Genomic DNA, 26,959 nt, shown 5'->3' with positions numbered 1-26,959 from the left:
TCTTGAAGAAAAAAAAACAAATCAGGAAGCAAAATTGGACAAAACTAAAGGGAGAGGCGGATAGAGCCAAATCATAGTGGGAGTTACTAACAGCCCTCTCTGAGGGATTGATGAAAAACTGATTTTTTAAAAAATTTGGCAAAAGGATATAGAAAAATTTAACCAACATTGTGAACCAGCTCAACCTAATCAACATTTGTAGAACACGATATAGTAAGCCCCCTACATACGAACGAGTTCCGTTCCGAGAGTGTGTTTGTAAGTCCAACAAAGTTAGCCTAGGTACCCAACGAATACAGTCAGCTATATACTGCCGCTTTTACACTTGCTTCTGGACATCCTGGGCTTAAAATAAAGATACTGCACTACTATACTCTATACAGTCCTGTACAGTAAAGTACACAGAAACACAACCACTTGTCGAGGATGCACGCATGTGACAACGTACGCCAGACACACGAACTAACTGACGTGACTCGACATATGAACGCACGTTCGCATCTTTGAAAGTTTGCAACTTGAAGGTTTGTATGTAGAGGACTTACTGTAGCTAACAACTGCAGGATTTAAACAGTATTCAAGTCTATCAAGAATAGACCATAAGCTGGGCCATAAAATAAGTTTCCGTTCATCAGAATATTGAAATCTTGAGTATGTTCTCTGACCACAATGGACTTGAATAACAAATCAATGACAGTAAACTATCTAGAAAATCCCAATAAAATATCTAGAAAATAAATATTTATATACCACACCTTTAACCCATGGGTCAAAGAAAAAAATCAAGGGAGACTAGAAAATATCAAACTGAATGATAATGGAAGCACATCAAATCAAAATTTCTGGGAAGCAGCTAATGTAGTACTTGCAGGGAAATTTATAGCTCTCAACGACCATACTGGGGGGAAAGAAAAGAGGGGCCAAAATTAATGACCCAAGAGTCTACCTTTAAAAGCTGGAAAAAAGAAGAATAAAGGAAACCCAAAGTAAATAGAAGAAAGGAAACGTTAAGGATGAGAGCAAAGCTCAGTAAAATAAAACACAAATGATAGAGAAGAATCAACAAAGCTAAAAGTTGGTTCTTTGAAGGGATTAATAAAATTGAAAACCACAGGCTAACCCTAGACTTTTTTTTTTTTAATTACTTTTAGTTTTTCGTGCTGACTGTGCATGGACTTGCCCACATGGGTGCTGGGGTCGTACGGGTTACAGGGGGAGGCAGAGGAGAGAGCATGTAACAGCCTCCAAAGCTCCTCTGTTCCAGACAAGCACATGTTCACTGCTCAGCGCTGGACCCCCTGCTCACTGCTGGATCCTTCGGATGCTCTGCACCTGGAAGGTCTGGGCATGAGAGCCCCACTCCCGGAAATGCTTGTAGTCGCCTGAGTGGTGATCACACTCCAGCACATACTGAAAACCTCGGTAGCCAGGAAACTGGGAGCCAACCCAGCTGGAAAAGGGAAGAGGCAGACTGTTACCCTGAAGAGGCACCAGCATAGTGATTAAGACAGGGACAAGGGGACCCCATGCTGCAAACACACTCCAGCCATCCTGGACTTCCTTCCCTGGCATTCCTGCCCAGAATGTGCCCTGCTCTCCCCACCACTGGGTCCTTTTGATCACGCTGTTCCCTCTGCCAGTAACACCATTCCAACCCTTCTTTGCCTGGTTAAGTTGGATTTATCCTTCAGGTCTCAGCTCAGTCATCACTTCATCAGGGCGGTCTGACAGTCCCCTGTTGAACCTTTGTAGCGCTCATGTAATTAGGTAATTAACAGATGATCTGTAAAAATGTCAGGCTCCTCTGCCAACAGGAAGCTCCTGGGTGTAGGGGGGTGTGTGCTGGTTCATCATTATCTAGTGCCTAACATGACACCCAGCACAGAGGAGCTCAATAAATATTTGATGAAGAAAGGGAGGGAGGGAGGAAGGAAGGAAGGAAAGGACAGAGGGATGGATGGAGGGAGAAAGAAGTGGGGAGTCTTATTTTTTCCCCCTCCTGCCTTATTCAGGGGTACCTCCAAGGAAAAGGCTATTCTTTCAATTCATCGACCCCTGCATTGTTCAGGACTAGATAAGGATTGGTGTCTCCTTTTCTGAGCTTCCCTTTCCCTTTCTGTAAGAGGGAAGTGGACTCAAGAATCACAAGAGGTCCATCCTACTCTGAAACAAGATCCTCTGGTGCTTCCCGAGAAAACTAAAAAAATAAAGTAACCCTACCTCCCATCTTTGTCCCTGCCAGCCAGGAGCCAAGGGGTACCTCAGAAGGTGACTCTCATATCCTATATAACTGAGGATCTCACACCTCAGCCATCCCCTGGGTGAAAAGGGTGGGAAGGGTCAGTGAGTCCTGGGCTTGAAGCTGGATTCAGTTACCTACCTGCTGTTGGATGTGGAGCAAGTTGCTTAACCCACACCTGTTTGTTTACTCCTGGGCATCCATCCTCTCCTCTTCTGGTGACAGACCCTGTCACATCCACCTGCCTCAGTCAATGTGGGAAAATCCTCACTCTAGCAATGAGCACGTGACCAGGTCTAGCCAACCAGAGCACCCCATTCCTGTGGGCATGGTGATTGGTTTAGAGTTGAACCTGTGACCCAAGCTGGACCAATGAGAGCCTTTCCTGGAACTTTTCATGGAATCACTGAGAAAAAGACACTCCCTTTCCCTGGGACTGGCTGGAATATAAGGATGAAGCTGCCATCTTATCTTCACAGGAGAAGAGCTTGCCTAAGAATATAGCCACACTGAGGCAGGCAGAGCAAGAGGGGGAGAAAGACAGATCCCTACTGTCGCAGCTGGATCCAGCTGTGCCTGAAGCTAGTTACAGGGGCCAATAAATAACCTTTGAGCTCAATATCAGTGTGATCTGGGTGTCCACTACTTTCAATCCAGAAATTTTGCCTGATAGCTCCCTGTGCCTCAGTATCCTCCTCTGGAATGTGGGCATCAGATCCCCAAAGTCCCCAGCATACTGTTTTCACAGGAGGTGTCCCCATCCCTCTCAACATCCTCTCTGTCCCTGCCAAGCAGAGCCTTGCATCCACTTACGCCCCCGAGTTGACATGGAAGGAGCCCACTTCATTGCCATCCCAGCCCATGGCCTGGAGGGAGGGGTAGTCATCGCTCAGCTCTCCTTTCTTGCCCAGGAAGTTCTCTTGCTCAAAGATGGTCAGCCTCGAGTCGCGGTGGTTCTGCAGGTACAGGGAAGAGAGTCAGAGTATCAGGTCCTCAGTCGGAAACCCAGGAGCCTCTGCTGGCCCCTACACCCCTGTTCTTGTCTCCAAAATCAGCCTTCCTTGAAACTTTCTGGAAGGGCAGTAAGGCAACAGGCACCGGAAACCTTACAAGAGGTGTACTGCTTGTCCTTCCAGAAATTCCTGTTTCAGAAATTTACACAAAGAAGATAATCAAGGAGAAAAGAAGCGTTGTTGATAACAGGAGGGGGCGGAGGAGGGAAGGGAAGGGGGAAGAGAAGAGGAAAAACAACCTGAATACCCGATAACAGAGGATCAGGTACACTGGGATATTGCACTACGGTTAAGAGAAGGGTGTGGAGAGCTGGGTTCAAATCCTGACTCTCCACTTAGCAGCTGACTAAGCTTAATCGTCTAAAGAAAAAAAGTATGGGGACTTCCCTGGTGGTGCAGTGGTTAAGAATCCTCCTGCCAATTCAGGGGACACGGGTTCGAGCCCTGGTCCGGGAGGATCCCACATGCCGCGGAGCAACTAAGCACGTGCGCCACAACTACTGAGCCTGCAATCTAGAGCCCGCGACCCACAACTACTGAGCCCGCGTGCCACAACTACTGAAGCCCGCGCGCCTAGAGCCCGTGCTCTGCAACAAGAGAAGCCACCACAATGAGAAGCCCGCGCACCGCAACGAAGAGCAGCCCCCGTTCGCCGCAACTAGAGAAAGCCCGCGCGCAGCGACAAAGACGCAACGCGGCCAAAAATAAATAAATTTATTTTTAAAAAAAACAAAAACACGTCACACAGCATTTCTGAGCCTGTTTCCACATCTCTAAAATGAAACTAACCACATCTGCTTTTCAGGATTGTTTTGAGAACGAAATGAAACGAGAAGTCGTAAACTGGGTAAAGGTAGGGATTGCATCTGTGAGAGTCCTTCCGAGTCCCCGCATTGGCGCAACACCTGGGCCGTTTGTGAAACAAATGAACATTCACCAAATGATATACTAGGGCGCTATGGAAAATGATGCCACAGGTGAGATTTAATCATCTGGGAGAGTGATTGTGATATACTTGCAGAGGGAGAAAAGCTGGTTTCCAAACTTTAGGTTCGTTATGATTCAACTTTTATAACCGAGTGTTACGCATGTATAGATATATATATCTAGATGGATATACAGATCTAGACATAGATACTGATATCAACACTGCAGATATAATCTGTGGGTGGCATATAAGACCAAGGAAATCTCCAGCACTGACAACAGTGAGCTTTTGTCTCAGAGGTGTGGGTATAAGTGACTTTTATTTTCTTATTCGGCCATATCAGGTTTTTCCCTGAACTTTAAGTGATAAATATGTGTGCCATGTGATTTAAAATCCATAAAAGTTGTTTTTGAAGGAAAAAAAGTACACCTTTCCAAGCCTCAGTTTTTTCATCTGTAAGATGGGAGTAATAATGCCCACCTCCACCCATACTCTGTAAACAGTAGCAAAAATATAAAATCAAGAACACTGATAATGAATTAGGAACAAGAAATAGAACGCTTCTTCCTCACTTGCCCTGCCATCTCTGGCACCCAGACTCTCCCACTGTCCCTCAGTCATGAAAAGAAGGACACAGAACACGGAGGAGCTCATATTATAACCAAAGTTGCAATGGGCAGAACGTTTGTGGAGGGCTCTGTCCAGATGCTATACGTACATCCCTTTACCCCACAACATAGGTACTATGGCCCCATTTCAAGATGAAGAGACTGAGGCTCAGGGGAGGGACTGCCACCTCACACAACTTGAAGCAGTGACATGAGAATTTGAACTCTGGGACATCTGGTTCCCAAACCCGCACTGGAGGGGCTCAGGCCACCCCAGGCTCAGGCAGTGGCAGGACTCACAGCGCAGGCCACGGGCCGGAAGGAGGTGAGCCTCTCGGCGGGGTAGGACGTGTTGCCACTCCAGGCATCCCAGGACGGGTACTCACCCCGCTCCAGCACATACTGCTGCCCTTGGAAACCGGCGTGCTCAAAACCCACCCACCTGCGGACAGAGGGGAGAGAGCAAGAGGTTAAGAGGCCCCCACCCTGACTTCTGGACCAGTGGTTGTCACGCAGGGGTGACTTTGGCCCCCAAGGAGGCATGGAACAATGGCTGCAGGCATTTTTGGTCCTCGTGCTGGGAGGAGGGAGCAGAGGGTTTTGCCGCTGGCGTTTAGTGAGTAGAGGCCAGGGATGCTGCTAAACGTCCTCCAAGGCACAGGACAGCCCCCCAGCACAGAATTACCCGGCCCCAAACATCCAGCCTGTTGACATGGAGGAGTCCAATCTAGACCTAGTAGCCCACTGCCTCGCTGTGCATACTGTAGGTAGGGGACCGGCTCCGTGCAGGTAGCTGGCACTCTTGCACATGTCCCTCTAGGCCATGTTGATGAGGCTTGACCACATGCTGACTTAAGCCTTGGCCATCTCATGACTCTCTCTCTCTCTCTTAACAAAACATATCTCATGCTCAGAGCCTCAGTCAGGCAACAATGTTCAACTACAGAATGCTACAATTATTTTTTTTTTTTTTACTATATTTAGTTATAGTTACCTTTTACTTTTGGTGAGTGATATTGGCTTTTGATTTGTGCCTAAGAGGGACATTTCAGATGCAACACTGGGTTTTAAAGGTCTGCCCCCGCAGGGCTGCCTCATCCTGTGGGAAGGCTCTGCGTGAATGGCGCCCCTTACATTTGAGCAGTGCACAACCTGCACGACCTTACACTGCCATCCTGCACACTCCCCAGCATCTCAGACACAAGGAAGGCACACCGGTACAGTTAGAGCCTGGGAAGATAACACCTAGAACATCTAAAAGTCCCAGCACCCCTCTCTAGATCACCTCCTGTCTCCCCCACTCCGATTCCAATCCCCCTGGACTCACGCTCCACTCAGCACTTTCAAAGATCGCACAGTCTCAAAACCAAGCTCCAGCACACTGGGGCACTCAGCTGTGAACTCATGCCGCCGGCCTTGGAAGCCCTCCTCATCCCACACCACGATCTATGCCGGAGAGAAAAGGTGGAGACGCGCATCAGAGTCCCGTGAGCGGTTGGGGCTTCACCCCAGGACTCAGGGTGGGGCAGATCAGGTAAAGCAGGGATTGCAAACTCACATGCCTCCAGGGGCCAGGAAAGGAGCGTGAGGGCTGAGGACCCAGGAGCATAGGCCCTGTGGAAGTGGGCGGCATCTGCTCAGCGCCACCTACTGTTGCCACATGATAATGCGACCAACTGTTAAATTTCCCAAGACAACCCCTATATCTGGACTTTTCTGTGGATCTTCCATGTTTTCAAAGGCTGATGACAAACTCAAAGGTTGGGTTTTTTTTTTCTTCTCTTTTTTAACACAGAGGAAGTCAAAGCAATCATGCCCAGAGACTATGTGCCATTACCAGTTTGCCATCTCTGCCGGAGAGACGGTTGAATTTGGGACCATAAGACACAAGTTCAAATCAAGACCCCAGTGTGTGAACTTGGGCAAGACCCTCTCCCTCTTGGAGCCTTGACTGCATCCTCTGTGAAATGGGCCCTCATTACCGCCCGCCAGGGGTGAGGTGGGGATTCAATGAAGGTGGGGGCGGTGGTCCCCAGGATCTGGGTTCGACCTGTGCCCTCCCACTTCCCAGACATCGCCCCCTTCCCATGCCTCTTCCTACCTTCCAGTGTCCCGCTGACTTGGTGCACTGCAGAGACATGTTGCTTGTTTCCTACACAAGAGAAGAACGTGATAAGCTTCTGCCCTGACTCTGCTCCCCTCCTTGAGGCTGAAGTCTAGTTTGGGCTGATTGGGATCCAGATGGGGTCCAGATGTGCCTGAGGTTGGGGGCAAAGTGTGGCTTTGGCCTGTCCCTCTCCTACCCTTTCCATCTGTGACCAATACCATCTCCTTTTCTTCCAGCCTACCGCTATCTCAAAATGTACCCATTCTTGGTCCCATTCCTCTAAGCCCTGCTCTGTATTGTTTTATCTGCTCACTATGGGAAATTTTCTGTAGCTGCTGGTGGGCGGATGTTTCACCCCAGGCAAGAACCAAGGTGCTCAGCTTAAGATAGCCTCCCAAAGACAGCATCTGACCCAAAAATGGAACTCTAATAGTGGAAGTTGAGGCAACAGGATTGCAGGAATAATTCTGGTTTTAAATGGGGGTTGCAGGTACTGGTCTTGATGTCTGGATCCTAGTTAGGATGCCTTGGTTAGGATTAGGATGGCATTCAGGACGGCACAGTGATGTCCCCAGGATTGGGGACCTGGGCTCCCCTCCCTCCCAGGATGCTCACCCAGAGCTCAGATCCCACTCCTTCTCCGAGCCTGGGACTTACCGAGGTGGACCCAGAGAACATGCCAGACCTGGCACCAGCGGAGGTCAGGCTCTTATAGGCAGGGAGGAGAGAGGGCCCCTGGGGGACAGAGCCCTGACTCAGCAAGCGAGCAACGGGAACAAAAGCCAGCCCTGGCTGGAACTGCAATAGAGAGGTGTCAGCAGCATTGGCTTCGGCTGGGAGGGAAAGGTCAGATTGCTCCCACTCAGGGATTACCCATGAAGAAGGCAAGAGGAGGAAGGTCTGCCTTAATCAGCTCCATGGGACTCCTGACTGGAGAGGGATAACAAGCGGTAGACACAGAGTCTAAAAACCTCGTCCTTCCTAGCTGTGTGACCTGGGGCAGGTCGTTTCCCCTATTTCTTCCTGGAAAATGGGACAGGAATAAACTATATCACAGGAGATTATGTAACATGCCTGGAACAGACATTCAACAAATGCCTATACGTTTCCCCCTCCCAGGTCCCTTCCTCTTCCAGTGGGAGCGATCAGGGTAGACTTCATGGTGGAGGTGGCATTGAAACTAGGCTCTGAAGGGTGAGGAGGATTTGTACAAAGTGAGATGGAAGGAAATGCTTTTGCTGGGCAAAGCTGTAGAGGTAGGAATATGGGGCTGGTGGCCTGATGGTGCTGGAGTTCTGGGACCCTGAAGGAGAGCAGAGGGACACAGGCAGGAAAGGTGGCTGGGCCAGGGCCTCCAGGGCCCACAAAGCTCAGAGAGGAGTCCAGAGGGCTCTGTGGGCAGAATGAAGGAGCTGGTGGGTGTGAACACGCTTTGCAAACTGTACCACACCCGCTGAATATCCAGGGTTTGTAGAATTCGCTTTGTGCGCCCTCTCCCCACACTCCCACCCTCTGAGTTGGCCTAAGAGGGGGCTTTCACAGCATGGGAAAGAGCATGGCTGGAAACCAGATGGCTCTGGGTGACCTGGAGGATGTCCTAGGTCAGCTCATGGCATCTAAAATGGCAATATTAGTTCCCTCCTGAGAGGGTTAAAGGTAGCCCTATCAAATGCATAACTTTAGGGCTTCCCTGGTGGCGCAGCGGTTGAGAGTCCGCCTGCCGATGCAGGGGTCACGGGTTCGTGGCCCGGTCCGGGAAGATCCCACATGCCGCAGAGTGAGCCATGGCCACTGAGCCTGTGCGTCCGAAGCCTGTGCTCTGCAACGGGAGAGGACACAACAGAGGGAGGCCCGCGTACCGCAAAAAAAAAAAAAAAAAAAAAAAAAAAGCATAACTTTAATATTAGTTTGCCATGAAGATTAAAGGCTAAGAATGTAGGCTCTGTAGCCAGACCGCCCAGGGTTGTGTCCCACTCTTGTTGGCTCAGTAACCTCGAGTATGTTACTTAATCTCTCTGAGCCTCAGTTTCCTCATATGTAAAATGAGTATAACAAAGTAAATTGGGTTTAACCTAAGAGACAGGGGTATTGTGAGGGTAAGTGTGAATTACACATGAACAGCACTTGCTGTTCCGGAACTTCGCCTGGAACATAACATTTATCATGTGTCTCCATCATCATTGCTAATAAAAAAAAATTACTATTGACACATCTGCACTCCCATGTTTGTTACAGCATTATTCACAATAGTCAAGAAGTGAAAATAACCTAATTATCCATCAATGGATGAGTGGATAAAGAAGAGGTGCTATATAGATATAATGGAATATTATTCGGCCTTGAGAAAGAAGGAAATCCTACCATTTGTGACAGCATGGATAGACCTTGAGGGCATTGTGCTAAGTGAAATAAATCAGACAGAGAAAGACAAATACTGTATGATTTCACTTACATATGGCATCTTAAAAAGACAAAATCAGAGAAGTGGAGAGTAAAATGGTGGCTGCCAGGGGCTGGGAGGTGGGGGAAACAGGGAGATGATGCTCAAAGGGTATAAACTTCCAGTTATAAGAATAACAAGTTTGGGGACCTAATGTACAACAGGGTGATTACAGCTAATATGTATCGTATACTTGGATGTTGCTTAGAGAGCAGATCTTACATGTTTCCCAACAACAAAATAAATAGTAACTATGTGATGGGATGGAGGTAGCAATCATTTTGCAATTTGTAAATGTATCAGATCAACGTATGGCACACCTTACACTTACACTATGTTGTGTGTCATTTATATTTCACTAAAGCTGGGGAACATGATTACCCTTAAATACAGGAGGGCATCGTTTTTAAGAGCTTGGGTTCAGGAGTTAAAAGGATGTGACTGGGACTTCCCTGGTGGTCCCGAGGTTCAGTCTTCGCCTTCCAATGCAGGGGGTGTGGGTTCGATCCCTGATTGGGGAACTAAGATCCCACATGCCTCGTGGCCAAAAACCAAAATAAATAAATAAAACAGAAGCAATATCGTAACAAATTCAATAAAGACTTTTTAAAAAATGGTCCACGTCAAAAAAAAAAAAACTTAAAAAAAAAAAAGATGTGAGTCCTAATTCCATTTTACAGGTGAGGAAACAGGCTGAGAGAGGGGAAAGGGACTTGCCTCGGTTTCCTTATCTGCAAAGAGGGTTGATCGCAGAGCCCCCACCATCATAATGAGGATTATAGGAGCCAAGCCAGTTAGATGCTCCCAGTGGAGCCATCCAGCATGGGGCTGTGCACCCCCTACGTCTGCCCTCAGTGTTTGGCTGGCAGCCCATTGCCACAGGGATCATGGAACTGCCCCAGACATCTTGACCTTGAAACCCAGACCTGTGGGTGGCCCCTACCACAGGCATCTTGGCCCCCATTACAGTGGCTGCCCCATCCTGCGGTCGCTGGCCCCCTCCCAGGCCTTGGCCCAGGATGAAAGGCTGAGGGGGAGGCCAGGAAGTGAGGCGGGGGTGGAAGGGCACAAGGCAGAGCTGGCCCCAGGCCACGGTGACCTCCATGTGCAGCTGGGCTCCGCGGGGAATCTGGGTTCCTGGACCCCCATAGAAGAAGCAAAAACCTATGCAGGATCCCCTCTCCCCGCCCCCCCACCACCTGGGGCCAGGGAGTCAGACTGCAGGCTGGTCTGGCCCAGCAGCGCCCCTGGGTCCCTCCAGCCCTGGCTCTACTATGAGTTCGCCCTGTGTGACCTTGTTGAAGTCCATTGTTCTACCCGGGCCTCTACCTGACATCCGTCTCTCTCTGTCTGTCTCTCTCCCCATCACCGTCCGTCTGCCCCTCTGTATGTCCATCTCCATCATGTCTCTTTCTCTGTCGCTCTCCACTTCTCCCAATCTGTTTCCCTGTTTCTCTCTCCCAACCTGGTTTCCCTAGCTCCCCCTTACCCGGGCCAGTTCCTGACTCTGACCTCTCTGTACCCTAGTTTTGCTCATCTGCCAAATGGGTATAATGAAAGTGCCAAATAAGGTGGGTCGTCCTGGGACCTGACCAGAGGGCAGCGGTAATGCATTTAGCGCTACTCACGGCCCCTTCTTTCCTGTGCAGCACCCCATAGGGACACCTGCGCCACTGATAACTGCAGACACGGAGGCCCTGAGGGATAGAGACTTGCCAAATGCCACACAGTGCAGAGTGACTGAGCCTGGACTCAAACCCAGGTCCCCTACCTTCTGGGGGCTCCCCTTTTCCCTGCCCCAGGATTGGCAGCCAGTGGGGACCCTGTGGGCCCAGCCCCGGCTGGGGTTTGTGAGAGCGGCACCCGGGCAGGGAATGGGCAGAGGCAAAGCGATGTGGCTACTGGCCAGGGTTTCTGCTGTGCCTGCCGGGCTCACAATGGGAAGTGCTGCTCTTTGCAGGAACCCGGCAGGGTCAGGCCTCTGAGGCCCCTGACTCTCTGCCTGGGCCTGCTGAGCCAGCTCCCCCTTTGTGCCACAGACCACAGGGTCTGGTGTCTGCCAGACTATAAAATGGGGGGTCGGGCCCTCGTCACCCACTGCACCAGCCTGCCCTCCTGCCTGCCCTCCAGCAGGAAGTAGCAGGGCCCCAGGTAAGAGGGGACCCACCGCAGTTAAGAGCCCCAGGGGAGGGGAGGGGACAGGACAGAGGCAGAGAGAGGGGGAGGCAGAGAGATCAGGAACAGAAAAGAGTCAGGGAGACCGGGTAATCAGGAGAAAGGCAGAGGGAGAGAGAAAGAGAGAGAGAAAAGATAAAAATAGAGACAGGCAGAGAGAGGAAGAGAGGGAGGGAGGAAAAGAAAGAGAAGAAAGACAAAGAACAGATAGAGAGATGCAGAGGTATAAAGAGAGCAAGATACTGGGGAGAGAAACAGAAAGACAGAAGCATAGGCAGAGAGAGAAGTAAAAACAGAAATAAACAGGAAGGCAGCAAGAGGGAGGGGGAGGGGAAAGGGAGGAGGCGGGGGGTGGGGGGGGGAGGAGACAGAGAATATTGAAGGAATGAGCACATGTCCAGAAAGCAAGGAACCCAGCTACCATACGAGGGGAATGTTGATTCATAGACGGACTTGGCCGGGGTCAGGGTGGGGGTAAGCAAGAGCCTGGAAGCCACAGATGTGGCCCAGATGTGTGGCCTTGCGCATCGTGGGCAGAGCACCCCAGAGTCACCGCAGTCTTTCTCAGAGGGAGACTCAGGGAGGGATCTGCTTGCCCCAACCAGCTCTTTCTTACAGAAAGTGTTCAGGAATCCACTGCCAGAGGGTCTTGATGATCTGCGCCATCAGGGGGTCCTGGAGCCCCCTGGAAATTGTCTCCAAAATTAAAGGGGGCATTTTTTTCCCCTGGGGACAAGGACAAGGCGTTCTTCAAACACTCAAAGGCATCCATGACCCCAAAGTAATGAGGAACCACTGGAATTGACCAAAGTCCTCTCCACCCAAAGCCTACACAGCCACAGCCTCCTTTTAGAACCCTGCCATGGGCTAAACACGTCCTCCTGGAGCCTCCTTTACGCCCCAGTCCCAGGCCTGTGTCTGCACCCACACACCCGTTCCCAGGCAGTACCAGAGGGAGCAGTTTGACTGGGAAAGGAGAGAGGAACATGCATTCATGCAATCTCTGAACAGATGTTAACTGAGCATCTCCTGTGGGCCAGGTGCTGAGCCAGGTGCTGGGGATGGAAGGATGAATCAATCCGAATAAGAAAATGGCAAAGCCCAGTTGCTGGGTTTGCTTGCACTGAAATTGGAGTCCTACCACTTAGTAGCTATGTGGCCTTGGGCAGGTCATCCCACCACCCCCACCACCTCCACCAGCCTCAGATTGCTCAGAGGAGATAAGAGGTTACGGTGAGGGACGGATGTGTTCATTCATGAATGCAACAGAGCCTGGCCTCCCTTAGGCTTTCCCAAACGGGACTTCTTGTTATGAATCTGCTGAGGCAAGTGGAGGTTGCCCAAGCCAAGAAGCATGATAAGTGGTGAGAAGCATGATAAGTGACTCCGGGGGGGCAGAGGAAGGACATACAGGGGGACAGCGAGGACACGGCTTGGTGGAGGCACCGGCAGGGTCTGAGGCCTGGAGAAAAGCATAACAGGGATGAGTGGTCCCCAGACAGGAAATCCTTGACGGCAAAGGGAGATGGGGACAGAAAACATTCAGGCTTCTGTTTTAGAAGGAGAAAGACTAGATGAATTCAGAGAAGCCTGAGCACACAGGGTGATGGGGGATGAGAGCCAGGGAGGCAGCTTGGGGGCGCCATCCCTGACTGAACCCAGGCCGAAGGGTTCTTTACAGACTTTTGCAGCTGGGAACCATGTCTCAGCCAGCGGCCAAGGCCTCGGCAACAGCTGCGGTGAACCCAGGGACTGATGGGAAGGGCTCAGCCCCGGGCTCCGGCCCCGCCCAGGCCCCAGCCCAGCGGGTGCCCGCTGCCAAAGGGGACCTGCCTCCCGGGAGCTACAAGGTGAGAACCTGGGGGCGGGGTGGCTGGGCTCCACCCCGCGCTTCCTCTCCCTCCTCCCCTTACCCCGCCCCTCCCTCTTCCTCCCCCTCCTCCGCTCCCCTCCCCGCCAGTCTGCGCAACCGGCTTGCACCTGCTTGCAGTTTGTCGCATGCAAGAAACAGATGGAGAAGGAGAGAAAGCGGGCTGGCTTAGCAGCAGGAAACGGCTGTCCCAGGAGGTCCTCCAGGGCAGAAGGCCGGCCTCAGACCCTCTTGAAAGGTGTTCCAAGCGGTCGGTCAGGCTGAAAGGGCCCCTGGAAAGCGAGGCATCCGGTCCCTTTGGATTGGGTTGGGTTGGGTTTCAACCTCGGGTGCACAGAACTGGGTCATTTCACCACCCTTGGTTCATGACAGGCTGTCATGCAGTCCACCCCTGGCCAGATTTTATTTATGTAGTCGCTTATTTAACGGTTAATTTCAATTTAATTTTTAATAATACAACACACACCTGCAAACCACCACTTGTGTGAAAAGCCAGGACTTGGTAAACATCCTCAATCTAACTTCAAAGTGTTCCCGCCCCACTCCGTTCCCACCTCTCCAGCCGCCTACCCGCCCCGCACCGTCCCGTGAGCCCACCTCCTTCCTCCCCTACGCGGGGCAACTGCCATCCTCACCCCGTCCATTATCTGCTTGCTTTGCTTTTTTATGTACTTTGATGCATTGTCCCTTTAAAAGTATACATGTGTATTTTATTTGTTTTTAACTTACTGAAATGTACCATATGTAATCTTTCTGGATTTTTCTTTTTTCTTCCTATGAGATTTCTAATAGTCACTGATACTGTTGTGCACTGCTGTGGGTCATTCGTTTTGGTTGCTGTGTGATGTTTCAGAGTGTGACCGTCACTCCTGGGTGATTGGTAACTTTGCTGTCGTGAACGGCTTGGTCAGGGTGTTCTCAGCCATGTCACCTGCAAGAGTTTCTCTTGGGCAGATAAGTGTAGGAGTGGAAGGGCTGGGTCAAGGGTATGTGAACCTCTTTCCCTTTTATAGCTGGAAACTGAGGCTCAAGAGAAGGCATCCACTTGCCTCGGTCCAAGTGAATGGCAGCGTTTTCCCAACTTGGGACAACAAACAGATAAAAACCAAAATTGGATGCTTAGTGAGAGGAGGGGATTAGCCCACGTTTACACAGGGGCCCCTGCTTCTGGCCTCCCCTATGGTTTGTTGGGTAGACTGGTGAATGTTTCCTGAGCATCAGCTCTGTGGCAGGGGCTGGGGCTTGGAGATAAAGAAATGGATCCACCCCATTGGTCTTTGGAAGGGTTGAGTGAAAGGGGAGAGGCGTGCATAGAGATACCCAGAAGCAAAGCAGCAGTGACTGTGTGGTGTGTTACTTGTGCTGCTGATGGGATGAGCACAGTGGGGGGGGGCACTCAACCAAGCTCACCCAGGGAGAGGGTATCAGGGAGGGCTTCCTGGAGGAGGTGACATCTGAGCCTAGGACAGGACAGGGGACATGAGCTCCAGGATGGGGATATGTGACGAAGAAGGCATCCCAGACAGGAGAAAGAGCACAGATAATGGCCTGGAAGGAAGATCCATCAGTTCCTAAAGATGGTACAGATATTAAGTTCACAGATCTTGGCTCATGGCAAGCTCTCGTGTGATCTGGGCACAGCCTGCTCTTATTTACATAGGTACTTAATGCATATTTGACCTGGAGCCTCTCCCTGCTCACTCTACCCCCTTGACATGGGGGCTTCTCTCCTGCAGCTGGTGGTCTTTGAGCAGGAGAACTTCCAGGGCCGGCGGGTGGAATTCTCCGGGGAGTGCTTGAACCTGGGAGACCACGGCTTCGACCGAGTGCGCAGCCTCATTGTCATCTCAGGACCGTGAGTGTTGGGCAGTGGAAGGGCGCTCCCACAGCCCTAGTAAAGTAATAAGAAAACGACCGTAGCTGCCATTCACTGGCCACCTGCTCCACTCCATGCCTATCACCATGCTATTAGAGACACATACAGTCATCCCTCAGTATCCGAGGTGGATTGGTTCCAGGATACGCAGTGGATACCAAAATCCTCGGATGCTCAAGTCCCCGTAGTACAGCCGAACCTCCGTATCTGCAGATGTTGGATGCATGGGTACTGGGGCCAACTGTATATTATTTCCAGTACTTCTTTCAAACCCAAGAGGGAGGAAAGAGAGGTATGATTCTCCTTCCCATTTTACAGGTGAGGAAACTGAGACTCTGAGAGGTGATTTGATTAACATAAGGTCACATTGACAGTAAGTCATGATTCCAGGCTCTAGAGAGATGTTTTTTCTGCTATAGAAGGAACCCTGCCCATCGCTGATAGCAGGAGGAGGCCAAAGAGCCAGGTGTCCATTAGCTGTCCCCTCTCCTGGGCATCAAGCAGCCTTAAAGGTAATAATAAGCATCTCTTGAGTACCCGTTAGTGCCAGGCACTGACTGAGGGCTTTACCTAGATGATCCTACAGTGCTGTATGAGGTAGGGGCGATTCTTATTCCCATTTGACAGATGAGGAACCCGAGGCTCAGAGAGGTTAAGTCCCTTGGCCAAAGTCACCTAGTGGTAAGTGGTAGACCCTGGGTTCAACTCAGGTTGATCAGTTTCATCTCTAGCGCTTTAATCACCATGCTCCACAGCCTGCCCCTAACTCTCTGGGCTTCTCTGGGCCTTAGTGACCCCCATATAAAACAAGAATAATTGTCCCTTGGACATAGTGGCTGCACCAACTTCAGCCCCTGTGCACTAAGCTCAGGGTGCAGGGCCAGCCCCCGGATAAGACCCACAGGGCCCCCTTGCCTCTTGTCTCTCCAGCAAAAAAGCCCTCAAGGAGTGTGATCAGCCTGTACACCCAGCATACAAAGAGCAGAGATAAGCTTTGAGGTCAGACAGGTCTGGGTTTGAGTCCCAGCTCCCCTGTTTGCCTTGTTCAGTGTCCAAGCCTCAGTTTCCTCATCTCTGAAATGGGCAGAGTAATGGTCCTCACTACCCTCCACTGGATTATTCTAAGGTCTGAAGGGGATAATGCAGCATGGGCCTGGCACTTTGGGGGTGCCCAAACATGGCAGGTGGCAGTGAGGATTATTTACCCACCCTGTTGCCCTGTGAGTTTAGCCAAGTTACCCTGGGCCAGGGTAGGCTGGTAACCTCAGCCCCACCCTCAGACTGCCCAGCTGGGAGCAGAAGCTGCTGGATGTGGCCAGTTTGGGTTTTCAGGTTTTTTCATTGTCTGTGACTCAAACCCAGAGTATCTCTCCTCAAACAAAGATGCGGCTGGTCTTTGGTGTGTGCTCTGGGACTGCACCTGATGGGAGAGAAAAGATCCTGTGTTCCAGGGCCCTGGCTCTGTGTCAGGACCAGCAGAGTCATGGGAAAAACAGTGGTGGAAAAAAAAAAAATGAGGGGATGAGGTGGGCCGGGGGAGGGGAGGAGAGGTGTGCCCTCACATAGATGGGGAGGGGAGGCATGCCTGCCTGAAACCTAGGAGGCCTCAACTGACACCTGACACCATCATGTGACTTTAGACCAGTGACTTAGCCCCTCTGAGCCTCAGTTTCCATATCTGGGAATTCAGATTTCTGCCCTACCTCTCTCCTTGCTTGTAAGACTCAAATGAACCGTAGGAGATGAGAAAAGGCACTAAAATAAATATTGACAATTCCTCACTCATGTAACAGGTCCTCACTGGGCATTATGACTCCTGAATAAGACAGTTTTGGGGGAGGGTGGCAGGGTGGCAGGACCACATCAGTGTCTGTCTTTCCATAAGCTCAGATCTCCAGCAGCTTCCCTTCCTCTTTAGTCATGAAAGATATTACTGATTATGCTTTCTCTTTTAAACTCTCATAACCTCCTGACAAGGTAGATGCAATCATTTCTTCTCCTTTTCGGAGGCTTAATGAGCTTAAGTGACTTGCCGGAAGTCATACAGAAAATAAATGATGAACTGGGATTAGAACTCAGGTCCATCTGTTTCCAAAGTCTATGTTCTTAACTCCTACAAGGCACCATCTTCCAAGGCTCCCTTCCCATCCACCCATTCATCCATCTGTAGATCAACCCATCCATCCATCTGTCCATTCATTCTCCACCCATTTCTTTATCCCTCTATTTACCCCTCCCTCCATCCATCCATTCTCCATCATGCATCCATCCATCAATACACTCATCCATAGATCCAGCCATCTATCCTTCTATCCACCTACCCATCCACCTGTCCATCCACTTATCTACTCATCCATTTAACCTCCCTCCCTCCCTCCCTCCCTCCCTTCCTTCCTTCCTTCCTTCCTTCCTTCCTTCCTTCCTTCCTTCCTTTTAGCTTCCTTCCTTCCTCCCTCCCTCCTCCCCTCTTCTCCTCTACTCTAGACTAGGGAGGACTGAGGCAGATTCACCTCTATTCTGGAAGAATCAGTCTGCATCTTCAATTCTGTCACTCCAGTGTGGGTTGGTGCATTCCTCAGACAAGACTTGAGGCTCCTGGGACACATTCTGTTTCAGTCTGTGGTGGTAGCCCATCCCTCCTCCATCTGCCGCATCTCCTTCTGGGTAGAGGAAGGTCCCAGCAGCCCCCAGGGAGATAAGACTAATGTCAGTGACCCCTCAGCCCTCTCATGTTCCCTCAGAACTCCTGAACACATAGAGAGCAAAGTTCAAGAGGCTCCTTAGTCTCAGCCTTCTCATCTATGAAATGGGGATCATCTTATCTCCCCCGGAATCCCTGGTCCCTCTAACACAAGCTCACTGCCATTCTCAATCAGGCTGCACTGAGAAAGCCCCCATCTGACATCAAGCTTAGTTAGTCCTTTTAGAGAACTGAACACCTGCATATGCGCAATCACATTTAATTCTCATAGGTATCTGAGAGGTGAATATTACTATCGTTTCCCTCCCACTGCCCTCATACCGATTACTGCCTTCTGTATGCCAGGCCGGTCTTTACCAAAAATACAGGTGATTCAAGCACCTGTATCAATTTTTCCCTACCCCCATACCTCCAGGACTATTATTTATTTAATATATTTCATTTTAAATGACCCTTTTTTGACACAAGTAAACATATATCAAAAGAACCTTTGCATCACTTTTACAAATGGACAGCTGATATCATCTTCTATAAGTAAAAGGTATCCGTAAACAAATTTATACAATGAACACAGTATAATAGCCTGCTCAAGGCTCCGGGCTGGTGGCCTGTTCTTCCTTTGCTACAAAGAGAGATTAATAAGTGTTAAAGACACATTAGTATCCAACAAAGACTTTCTCCTAGCTGGAATCCATTTTTTAAAAAATGTCTTCTTGTGTGTTATTTCTCCCAAGTCCTTATAATACTTAAATTATATGTAAATCCTACATCTGGGGAAACATTTTGCTCGTATCATTACACACATTGTCTCATTTAATCCTTCACCAACTTCAAGAAAATAGGCGTATTAGATGAGGAAACCGAGGCTCAGAGAAGTGAAGCAACTTCCTGTGGTCACACAGCCAGTCAGTGGCATAGCCTGGGATCAAACCCACCGGCCTTGGGGCTGCCTTGCAAGGGGAAGATTGGAAGGCAAGTGGTGGGAGGGGCTTCTGCTAAGGATTCCTCTCCTCTCTGCCTTTGCCCCTCCTGACTCTCCCCGCCCTCCCCATCTCTCTCATGTCCAGCTGGGTTGCCTTTGAGCAGTCCAACTTCCGGGGGGAGATGTTCATCCTGGAGAAGGGCGAGTACCCGCGATGGGACACGTGGTCCAGCAGCTACCGCAGCGACCGGCTCATGTCTTTCCGGCCCATCAGGATGGTGAGTGGCTCCTGTACCGGGCCTGGGGGATTAGTGCGGCAGGGCAGCAGCAAGCGTGAGGTCTGATGGCCAGGAGAGCAAAGGAGTCAGGTGAGCAAGAAAAATAAAGAAGGAATGGTGGGCAGGGAGGCTCAGCGACCTCTGAGTTGTCCAAGGGCAATTGGCTCTTGTGCTCAACAATTCATAAGGCATCCCTGATACACTCATCGTGTGTCCAGCTCCTACTAGGAGCCCAGGGCCAATGGAACCTAGTTTTTTCCTTCTCTGCTGCTGTCAAGAATGGACTGAACCTCTCAGTTGTTGTCTTCCTTGACTCTCTTTGTGGAATGTTTCTAATTGCTGACTGCACATTAGGCAGTCCTGGGGAGCTTCGAAAAATCCCAAGGTCCATCCAAATCATCAGACATGCAGGTTGAAGCTCGTGTGATAGCCGAAAAGAGGGATATTGTAGAAAGGCCCCATGAAAGGCACCTTATCCTGATGATAAGACTATATACTGAACTCGCCCCTTCATAATGTTTAACTAAGTAGGTAGCATAACTTCAAGACTCAAAGCCAAAATAGGTGGAGTTATCTCCAAGCCAATCACAGGTTTCTTCTAGAATTATGTTGATGATGATTCATGAACCAGCCACATCTTCACGCACCAATGTTAGTATCTGATGGTAACCAACTTTTGCCATCTGAGATGGGAATTTTCGTGAAGAGTTTTTTTGCGGTACGCGGGCCTCTCACTGTTGTGGCCTCTCCCGTTGCGGAGCACAGGCTCCGGACGCACAGGCTCAGCGGCCATGGCTCACGGGCCCAGCTGCTCCGCGGCATGTGGGATCCTCCCGGACCGGGGCACGAACCCGTGTCCCCTGCATCGGCAGGCGGACTCTCAACTACTGCGCCACCGGGAAAGCCCCGTGAAGAGTTTTCATGCATGTCCTTTTGAGGCTATCATGTGCCCACAGCCAGCTGTTTTGGCACCACCAAACTTACCTTAATGGATTATCCATTCCGATCATTCCTAGTGTTTTTCTCAAATTGAGGCTGAATTATCAGCCTTAATAATGGACTTTTTGTAAGAATTCGTAGAACTCTCTCAGTCAATGGTCCTTATAAGGCGGTCTATGTCAACGGACCTTGTTTGGAAGAGCGATCAGCTAGGGCATTTCCAGTAGCTTCTAGAACCTTATCAGCCTTACTAATGGACTCTTCGTAAGAATTCGTAGAAATCTCTCAGTCAATGGTCCTTATAAGGCGGTCTATGTCAACGGACCTTGTTTGGAAGAGCGATCAGCTAGGGCATTTCCAGTAGCTTCTAGAACCTTGCTGTCCAATATAATAGCCATATATGGCTATTAAACACTTGAATCTTGGCTAGTCTGAATGGAGGTGTGTAACAGACATGCCAGGCTTTGAATACATAGTAAAAAAAAAGAATAAGAATGTAAAATACCTCATTAATATTGCCATGTTGGCTACATATTGAAATCATCATAATTTAGACACATTTGCTTAAATAAAATATATTATTAGAAAAAAATCCCCGAGGGGGAGGGAAAAATGAGGAGCTTGGGATGAACACACGCACACTTCTATATATAAGATAGATGACTGACGGGGATCTACTGTGTAGCACAGGGAACTCTACCCAATATTCTGTGATAACCTATATGAGAAAAGAATCTAAAAAAGAGTGAATATATGTATGTATAACTGAATACCTGAAATTAACACAACATTGTAAATCAGCTATACTCTAATAAAAGTAAAATTTTAAAACAAAGAAAAAATTCCCAATGCCTGGACCCCACCCCAGACCAATTAAATCCACATCTCTGGGGCTGAGTCGCAGGCACTGATATCTTTTCATGCCTCCTAGGTAGTCTCTGGGTAGCCAGGGCTGAGAGCCACTGGTCTAATTCCTCCTCTGTATCCCTGCCACCATCCTAACGTGGCCCATCTTCTCTCATATCTGAGTGGCTCCAACTCCCTGCCAGCTGGTTCCCTGACTCCTTTCCAGCCCTCTCTCCTGGGAAGTTAGAGGGATCTCTATCTCAACCATCTTCCACCTACAGTCATTCATTCAACCACAAACACATTGATGTGTTTCTGCCAGGCTGTGTCGTAGGCTCTGGGTGTGCAGCTGTGCTTGGGACAGGCAAGGTCCCTGCCCTCGTGGGAGGTATCTACTGAAAACCTCATCACAAAAATGAATCTGTAATGGTGAACAGCTGTTGCACGTGCTGCACGGGGGCCATGCAGTGTGCTAGGAGAGGGGAAGAGGAAACCGGAGCTCTGATGTTGGGGAAGAGGGGGTGGGAGGGGTCAGGGGTGATCAGGAGAGACAGCTTGCAAAGGATGGGAACTGAGTCAGCCATTTGAACAGTCTCCCAGGGAACAGTTAGGGCAGAGTTCCTGGAATGAAGGTGGAGTGGGTGGGACCAAGGAACTAAAATAGGGCCACTGTGGCTGCAGCAGAGGGAGTGGAAGGGAACAGGGTGCAAGATGGGATGGGAAGAATGAAATCCTTCTCTGGAAGGTTCTGCCCTTCGCTGGCTGTGTGACATTGATCAAGAATCTTGACTTCTCTGAGCCTCTGCATCCCTGATCATCATAATAAAAATAATAAATTTGCTTGGAGCACTTGGTGTATGTATACCAGACATCATGCTAAGTGCTCTGTATGGATTAACTCCAGGAAGTAGAGGCTGACACTCCCTTTTCCCAGATGAGGAGGGCGCTTTGAGGCTGGACAACTGCCATCCTGGGCGAGTCCCATGGTGGCCTGAGCAGACTCCGCTCTCTCTTTCCACACCCAGAAGGCCCTGCTAAGTCACTTCTCTTTGCCCCATTCATACTTCACAGCCCTGACCCAGTCTCTCCTTCCCTAGGACGCCCAGGCGCACAAGCTCTGCCTGTTTGAAGGTGCCAACTTCAAGGGCAACACCATGGAGATTCAGGAGGACGATGTGCCCAGTCTCTGGGTCTATGGCTTCTGTGACCGCGTGGGCAGCGTGAAGGTCGCCAGCGGAACGTAAGAGTCCCTCCTGTGGGCCCTCATCCCCTGCTTCAAGCTCAGACAGAGTCGGACGCCGTTCCCCTTACAGGATGCGACATCAGACATACAGGAAAGGCCCCGGCTCCTCCTAAATTCTCTCTGTGCCAGTGGCTGGGATTCCACAAAGAGAGCTTCATCCCTCTGGGGAGTGGAGTCATTTGTTGACGAACTACATGTCAATGTAAACAGACCTAGCAAGTTGTTCTAAAAAGTGGGAAGATGGAGCGAATAGCGGCTTCTAACCCTGTATTTGGGTTGGAGGAATAATTAAGTGCAAGGGGCAGAGTTGACGTGAGTAGATGAGTCTGGATGTGTCTAGGGAAAGGGAATATTCAGGGAAATTGTAGCCTCTAGGGACGTGAGTAGAATGACATCTGAGAGGTGAGACTGGGTAATGAAAGGTCCTTAACCGCATCACTGATGCACTGTGGGACCTGGGTGATCCACATGCCCTCTCTGTGACTCAGTGTTGCCATCTATACAATGGGCTCAGCAGACTCCTTATTCCAAAGGACTCCTTCTGCTCTGAACTCTCAGGATTTGAAGCTTTCAAAACAGAGCCCCACGTCCCCATGTCCATGAGAACACAGGGAAGGGCCGGATACCCGAAGGAGGTCACTTTATCGATGCCCCTGCCTCCAAACAACCATGCCAGACACCCCTGGTCTCCTCTAGGCAAATGTAAGGTGTCTACCTCTCCACCCCAGACTCTTTCTGAGCTCCTGTAACACAGTCAGGGCTCTGACCTTTTTCTTGCTATTTTCTCCTTCCCTGAAACCCAGTATCCCTGCATTCAAGCAATCTGAAATTTACTAAACATTGCCTGTGAGCCAGGCTCTGTGCTCAGCACACTGGGGGAGGCAGAGATGAAGAAGGGCCAGTTCCTGCCTTCAGGGGGCTTACTCAGTCTAGCAGGGAGATGTCAGTACACCTGTGAGATGATGTCCAACAATAATAGGTAAGTGATGGTCCCCACAGGAGGTCAGAGGAGGAAGGTTGGTTTCTGGGACCGGGGTATGTGTGCTGGAGTGGAGGGTGGGTCCGAGGCTTATCTGGCAAGGCTGGAACTTAAATCAGACTTTGAAAGATGGGCAGGGGCTCTGGGAGAGGCCTGGAAAAACCCTCCCAGCAGAGGCAAGGACAGAATTAGAAATAAATCATGGATAATAACTGGTATTAATTGCTTACTGTGGACCAAGCACTGCGCTAACGACTTTCAATGAATAGTTATTGAGTCTTTACAACACACCAATGAGGCAGGTATGTCATCATGCCCACTTCATAGATAGCAAGCTGGTGCTCTGATAAGTCATTACCTAGTAAATGGCAGAGCTAGGATTTGAACCGATTATATCCAATACCAGAATGTGTGATCCCAACCACTACAGGCAAATTCACTTTCACACAAAGGAAACCATTTTTTGAAACAAAGCTCCCCCTTCTTATCTGCCTCATTGCTAACCAGTCCCCAAGCCCTATCTTCACTCCCTTTAATCCTGTTCTCTGAGCTCTGGGTCACCACTTTCAGTGGGATGTGTATTAATCTCCCTACCATGTACATGTAACCCACTTAGTAAGTACTTTAGATGCATTTTCCCATTTGGCCCCCAAACACCCTAATAAACCAGCTCCCATGACCATCCCCACTTTCTAGAGGAGAAAACTGAGATCTGTCAGAGAGGTGAGATCACTGGCCAAAGCCAGCAGGAAGGGGCAAAGCCAGGACAGAGGAGGTCCCGGTGAACCCAAGCCAAAACCCTCACAGGTGAGGGCTGGAGAGCAGACTGCAGGGATGGATGGATGGATGGAGAACTGACTGGTCAAGGTGGGGGTCCAAGTGCCAGGTAGTGAGGCTAGCCATCTCCATGCTGTCCTTGCTTTCCTACCAGCTGGGTCGGCTATCAGTATCCTGGCTACCGCGGGTACCAGTACCTCCTGGAGCCTGGTGACTTCCGGCACTGGAATGAGTGGGGAGCCTTCCAGCCCCAGATGCAGGCTGTGCGCCGCCTGCGTGACAGACAGTGGCACCGTGAAGGCTGCTTCCCCGTGCTGGCTGCTGAGCCCCCCAAGTGAGTCTACACACCACTCTTCCCTCGTGACCCACCCTTCCGGAGGCTCATCTTCCCCATGCAAATAAAAGTTCCTGAAGCCAAAATGTCTCCTGGGTCTGTGAACAGATGGATGCCTCAAGGTCCCCTGTCACTGCTGGCATGTGACTTCCTCTGTCTTGATAATTATAATAATAATCAAAACAGTGAGCACTGCTAAGTTCTTTACATTCTCTTAGTGTATATTTTGGACTACTCTAGGAGGCCAGTACTATATAATTATTCCTATTTAAAAAGTGAGGACATTGAGGCTCAGAGGGGGAAAGTGACTTGCCCAAGGTCACAGAGGTGTCAAGTCAAAATCTGAACCCAGGCAGTCTGGTTCCAGAGCCGCGCTCTTAAACAAATCTGTGTTTTCAAATTCTACTCCTTCAGGTACCGCTCTCCTGATTTTTGCCTTCTCTGCTTACCACCTGTTTTGTTAGTTACTTAATATATTTATTTAAATAAATAATATTGTGTGCTTAAATGCACTGACTTGTAAATAAAATTTGATAACTCTACAGGATGTGGAAAACAGGCATCATATGGTATAGATAGAAAGCAGTCATATAAGTAAATACAATTTAAAAAGGCCAAGTATTGAATTCTCAGCAGACATCACCGCTTGCTGAAGGTTTTAGCCTGCATCCCGCTTGCTCTTTGACAAAATGGGTGATTAGCAAGAGTCAGAGAGAGGTCTGAAAGACACGCTTGCCCAAACTGACATGTTTCTCCCTGGTTTAATCAAAGAAGAGTAAAAAGAGGCTTATTTCCTTGTATCTGATTTAGTGTTATTTAATCCTGGGTCCAAGTTCCACCTAGAATCATCTCTCCTGCTACAAATGGCACATGCCCTGCTCTGGAAATCTCCATCAGGCAGTATTGACTCCTGAGTCAACAAGTAGCATTGATTGATGTTATTAACCATTAATCTATGCAGAAAGCCTAGGGGAGGTGTTGCCATGGATATCTTCCTGGAGGAGGGGATATTTGAAGAGGGTCTTGAAGGATGGAGTAGGAGCTTGCCTGGTGGCGAATGAGGGAGATGACATCCCAGGCAGAGCAAACAGTGTGGTCCCTGCTACCCCATATGGCACCTTTGTGCAAATGATAAAAATATGCTACTTCCTCAGGACATTTGACGGCCATCTGCCAGAAAGTATTGGAATAAATCTGTGATGTCTACGATGTCATTATGGTACCCTTGTGCAGTGCCCAACCTGCACAGCTGTACTTGGCAGCCGTGTAGCAACATGCACAAAGGCACAGAGGCTGAGAGAGCTTGTGGTGGGTCCAAGCTTATTAAGGTGGGAGGAGTAGTTTGGTGGTTGTGTGGATGGATGTCAGGGGTGGGAAGGGAATGCTAAGTGTGGCAGAAGAGGAAGCCGGAAAGAAAAGTGGGACCTCATGACACCCCGCTCCGTGGTTTTGCTGAGCTTCAAAGTTGAAGCACCACCTCAGATCTTACCTTCTGAGACATGCATTTTCCATCTTCTTCCCACCCTAGTTCTCCCAACATCCACCCTCCAGTTTGACCAGCATCTTGTGTTAGAAGACAGGCTGTCTTGTCTTGGACCAGAAGATAGGACTCCTGGGTAGGAATCAGGAGATATGGGTGTCAGCCCTGCTCTACTGCTAGAAGCTACCAAGTGTTGGGCAAATCACTTCCATTCCCGGGGACTTATTCTTCTCATCTGTAAAATGACAGCTCCAATGTCCATCCAGCCTCAAGATTCTGATGCTGGGATTCTATGGTTCCAAAGTTCTGTGATTCTCCAAGATTCTGTAATTTATGTCTAAGTGTCCACTATTCTCTGATTCTGGTGTCGAGCTACATAGATTCCCATCCTCGATTCCTAAGGTGTGTGAGGACAGCTCTAAAATTCTACTGTGGTGGAATCACACAAAACCAACTTTCACATTTCTTCAATGCTAAGACTTCATCGATGGCAAGATGCCCCATGATTTTATGATTTGAGAAAGAAAAAGAGAATTACTATCCATTCAAATATAACACAGCTGCTTTCTGATCACTTAGAATTTTTATTTCGTCCTTATTGAAAGAACTATTTAAACTTATTTAGACATAACTTTTTCAGTGTATCAATCTTGTGAGTCCTATAAAAGGAAAACACAATAGGGGACTTCCCTGGTGGTCCAGTGGTTAAGAATCTGCCTTCCAAAGCAGGGGACGCAGGTTCGATCCCTGGTCTGGGAACTAAGATCCCACATGCCGCGGGGCCTGCACGCCGCAACTACTGAGCCCGTGTGCCACAACTAGAGAGCCCACGTGTCACAACTACAAAGCCCACGTGTCACAACTACAAAGCCCACGCACTCTGGAGCCCGTGCGCCACAACGAAGAGCCCACGCGCCACAACTAAGACCCAATGCAGCCATAAATAAATAAATAAATATTTAAAAAAAGAAAAACACAATAGACATCCATCAATGAAGCGAGTCCTTAAGTTTCTTTGCATTCATAGTCTAGACCTTCCAGATTGCTTTCAACTCAAAGCTGTTGATGTCCTTATTTTCTCACAGGTGTTATATAAAAAATATGCACGTTAGCATTGCTGAAACAATATGCACACTTGGCAAAACAAACCAACATAACTTGGAAGAAAATGACAAAGCAATTATTTTATATTTAATTTGTTTTA

General features: G+C 49.4%; 2 protein-coding genes across 5 annotated transcripts; one reads left to right on the top strand and one right to left on the bottom strand.

Moving 5' to 3' along the window:
• Positions 1-1,125: 1,125 nt before the first annotated feature.
• CRYBA4 (crystallin beta A4) lies at positions 1,126-10,440 on the bottom strand. The gene is made up of 7 exons (XM_030764269.2): positions 10,279-10,440; positions 7,553-7,795; positions 6,890-6,940; positions 6,116-6,234; positions 5,089-5,230; positions 3,053-3,195; positions 1,126-1,450 (listed from the first exon to the last, which is right to left on the bottom strand). The coding sequence occupies exons 1-7, from the start codon at positions 10,438-10,440 to the stop codon at positions 1,303-1,305; spliced, it is 1,008 nt and encodes a 335-aa protein (XP_030620129.2). The 3' UTR covers positions 1,126-1,302.
• A 62-nt stretch (positions 10,441-10,502) lies between these two features.
• CRYBB1 (crystallin beta B1) lies at positions 10,503-24,801 on the top strand. Of its 4 annotated transcripts, none has more exons than XM_022550862.3 (6): positions 10,503-11,486; positions 13,180-13,360; positions 15,117-15,235; positions 19,025-19,157; positions 22,040-22,182; positions 24,096-24,797. In XM_022550862.3, the coding sequence occupies exons 2-6, from the start codon at positions 13,211-13,213 to the stop codon at positions 24,277-24,279; spliced, it is 729 nt and encodes a 242-aa protein (XP_022406570.1). In that variant the 5' UTR covers positions 10,503-11,486; positions 13,180-13,210; the 3' UTR covers positions 24,280-24,797. The 4 variants fall into 4 exon arrangements, with proteins under 4 accessions (XP_022406570.1, XP_022406569.1, XP_089750759.1 ...); XM_022550861.3 differs by having other exon boundaries at positions 10,504-11,486; positions 13,173-13,360; XM_089894633.1 differs by lacking the exon at positions 10,503-11,486 and adding an exon at positions 11,890-12,091 and having other exon boundaries at positions 13,203-13,360; positions 24,096-24,801.
• Positions 24,802-26,959: the final 2,158 nt, after the last annotated feature.

The sequence above is a fragment of the Delphinapterus leucas genome, chromosome 14, assembly GCF_059928025.1.
Source record: "Delphinapterus leucas isolate spDelLeu-1000000601 "Yukka" chromosome 14, BTC_Dleu_Yukka2, whole genome shotgun sequence".
Taxonomy (NCBI): Eukaryota; Metazoa; Chordata; class Mammalia; order Artiodactyla; family Monodontidae; genus Delphinapterus; species Delphinapterus leucas.
The sequence above is the reverse complement of the archived record's forward strand: the minus strand, read 5'-3'. Positions and strand labels throughout refer to the sequence as shown.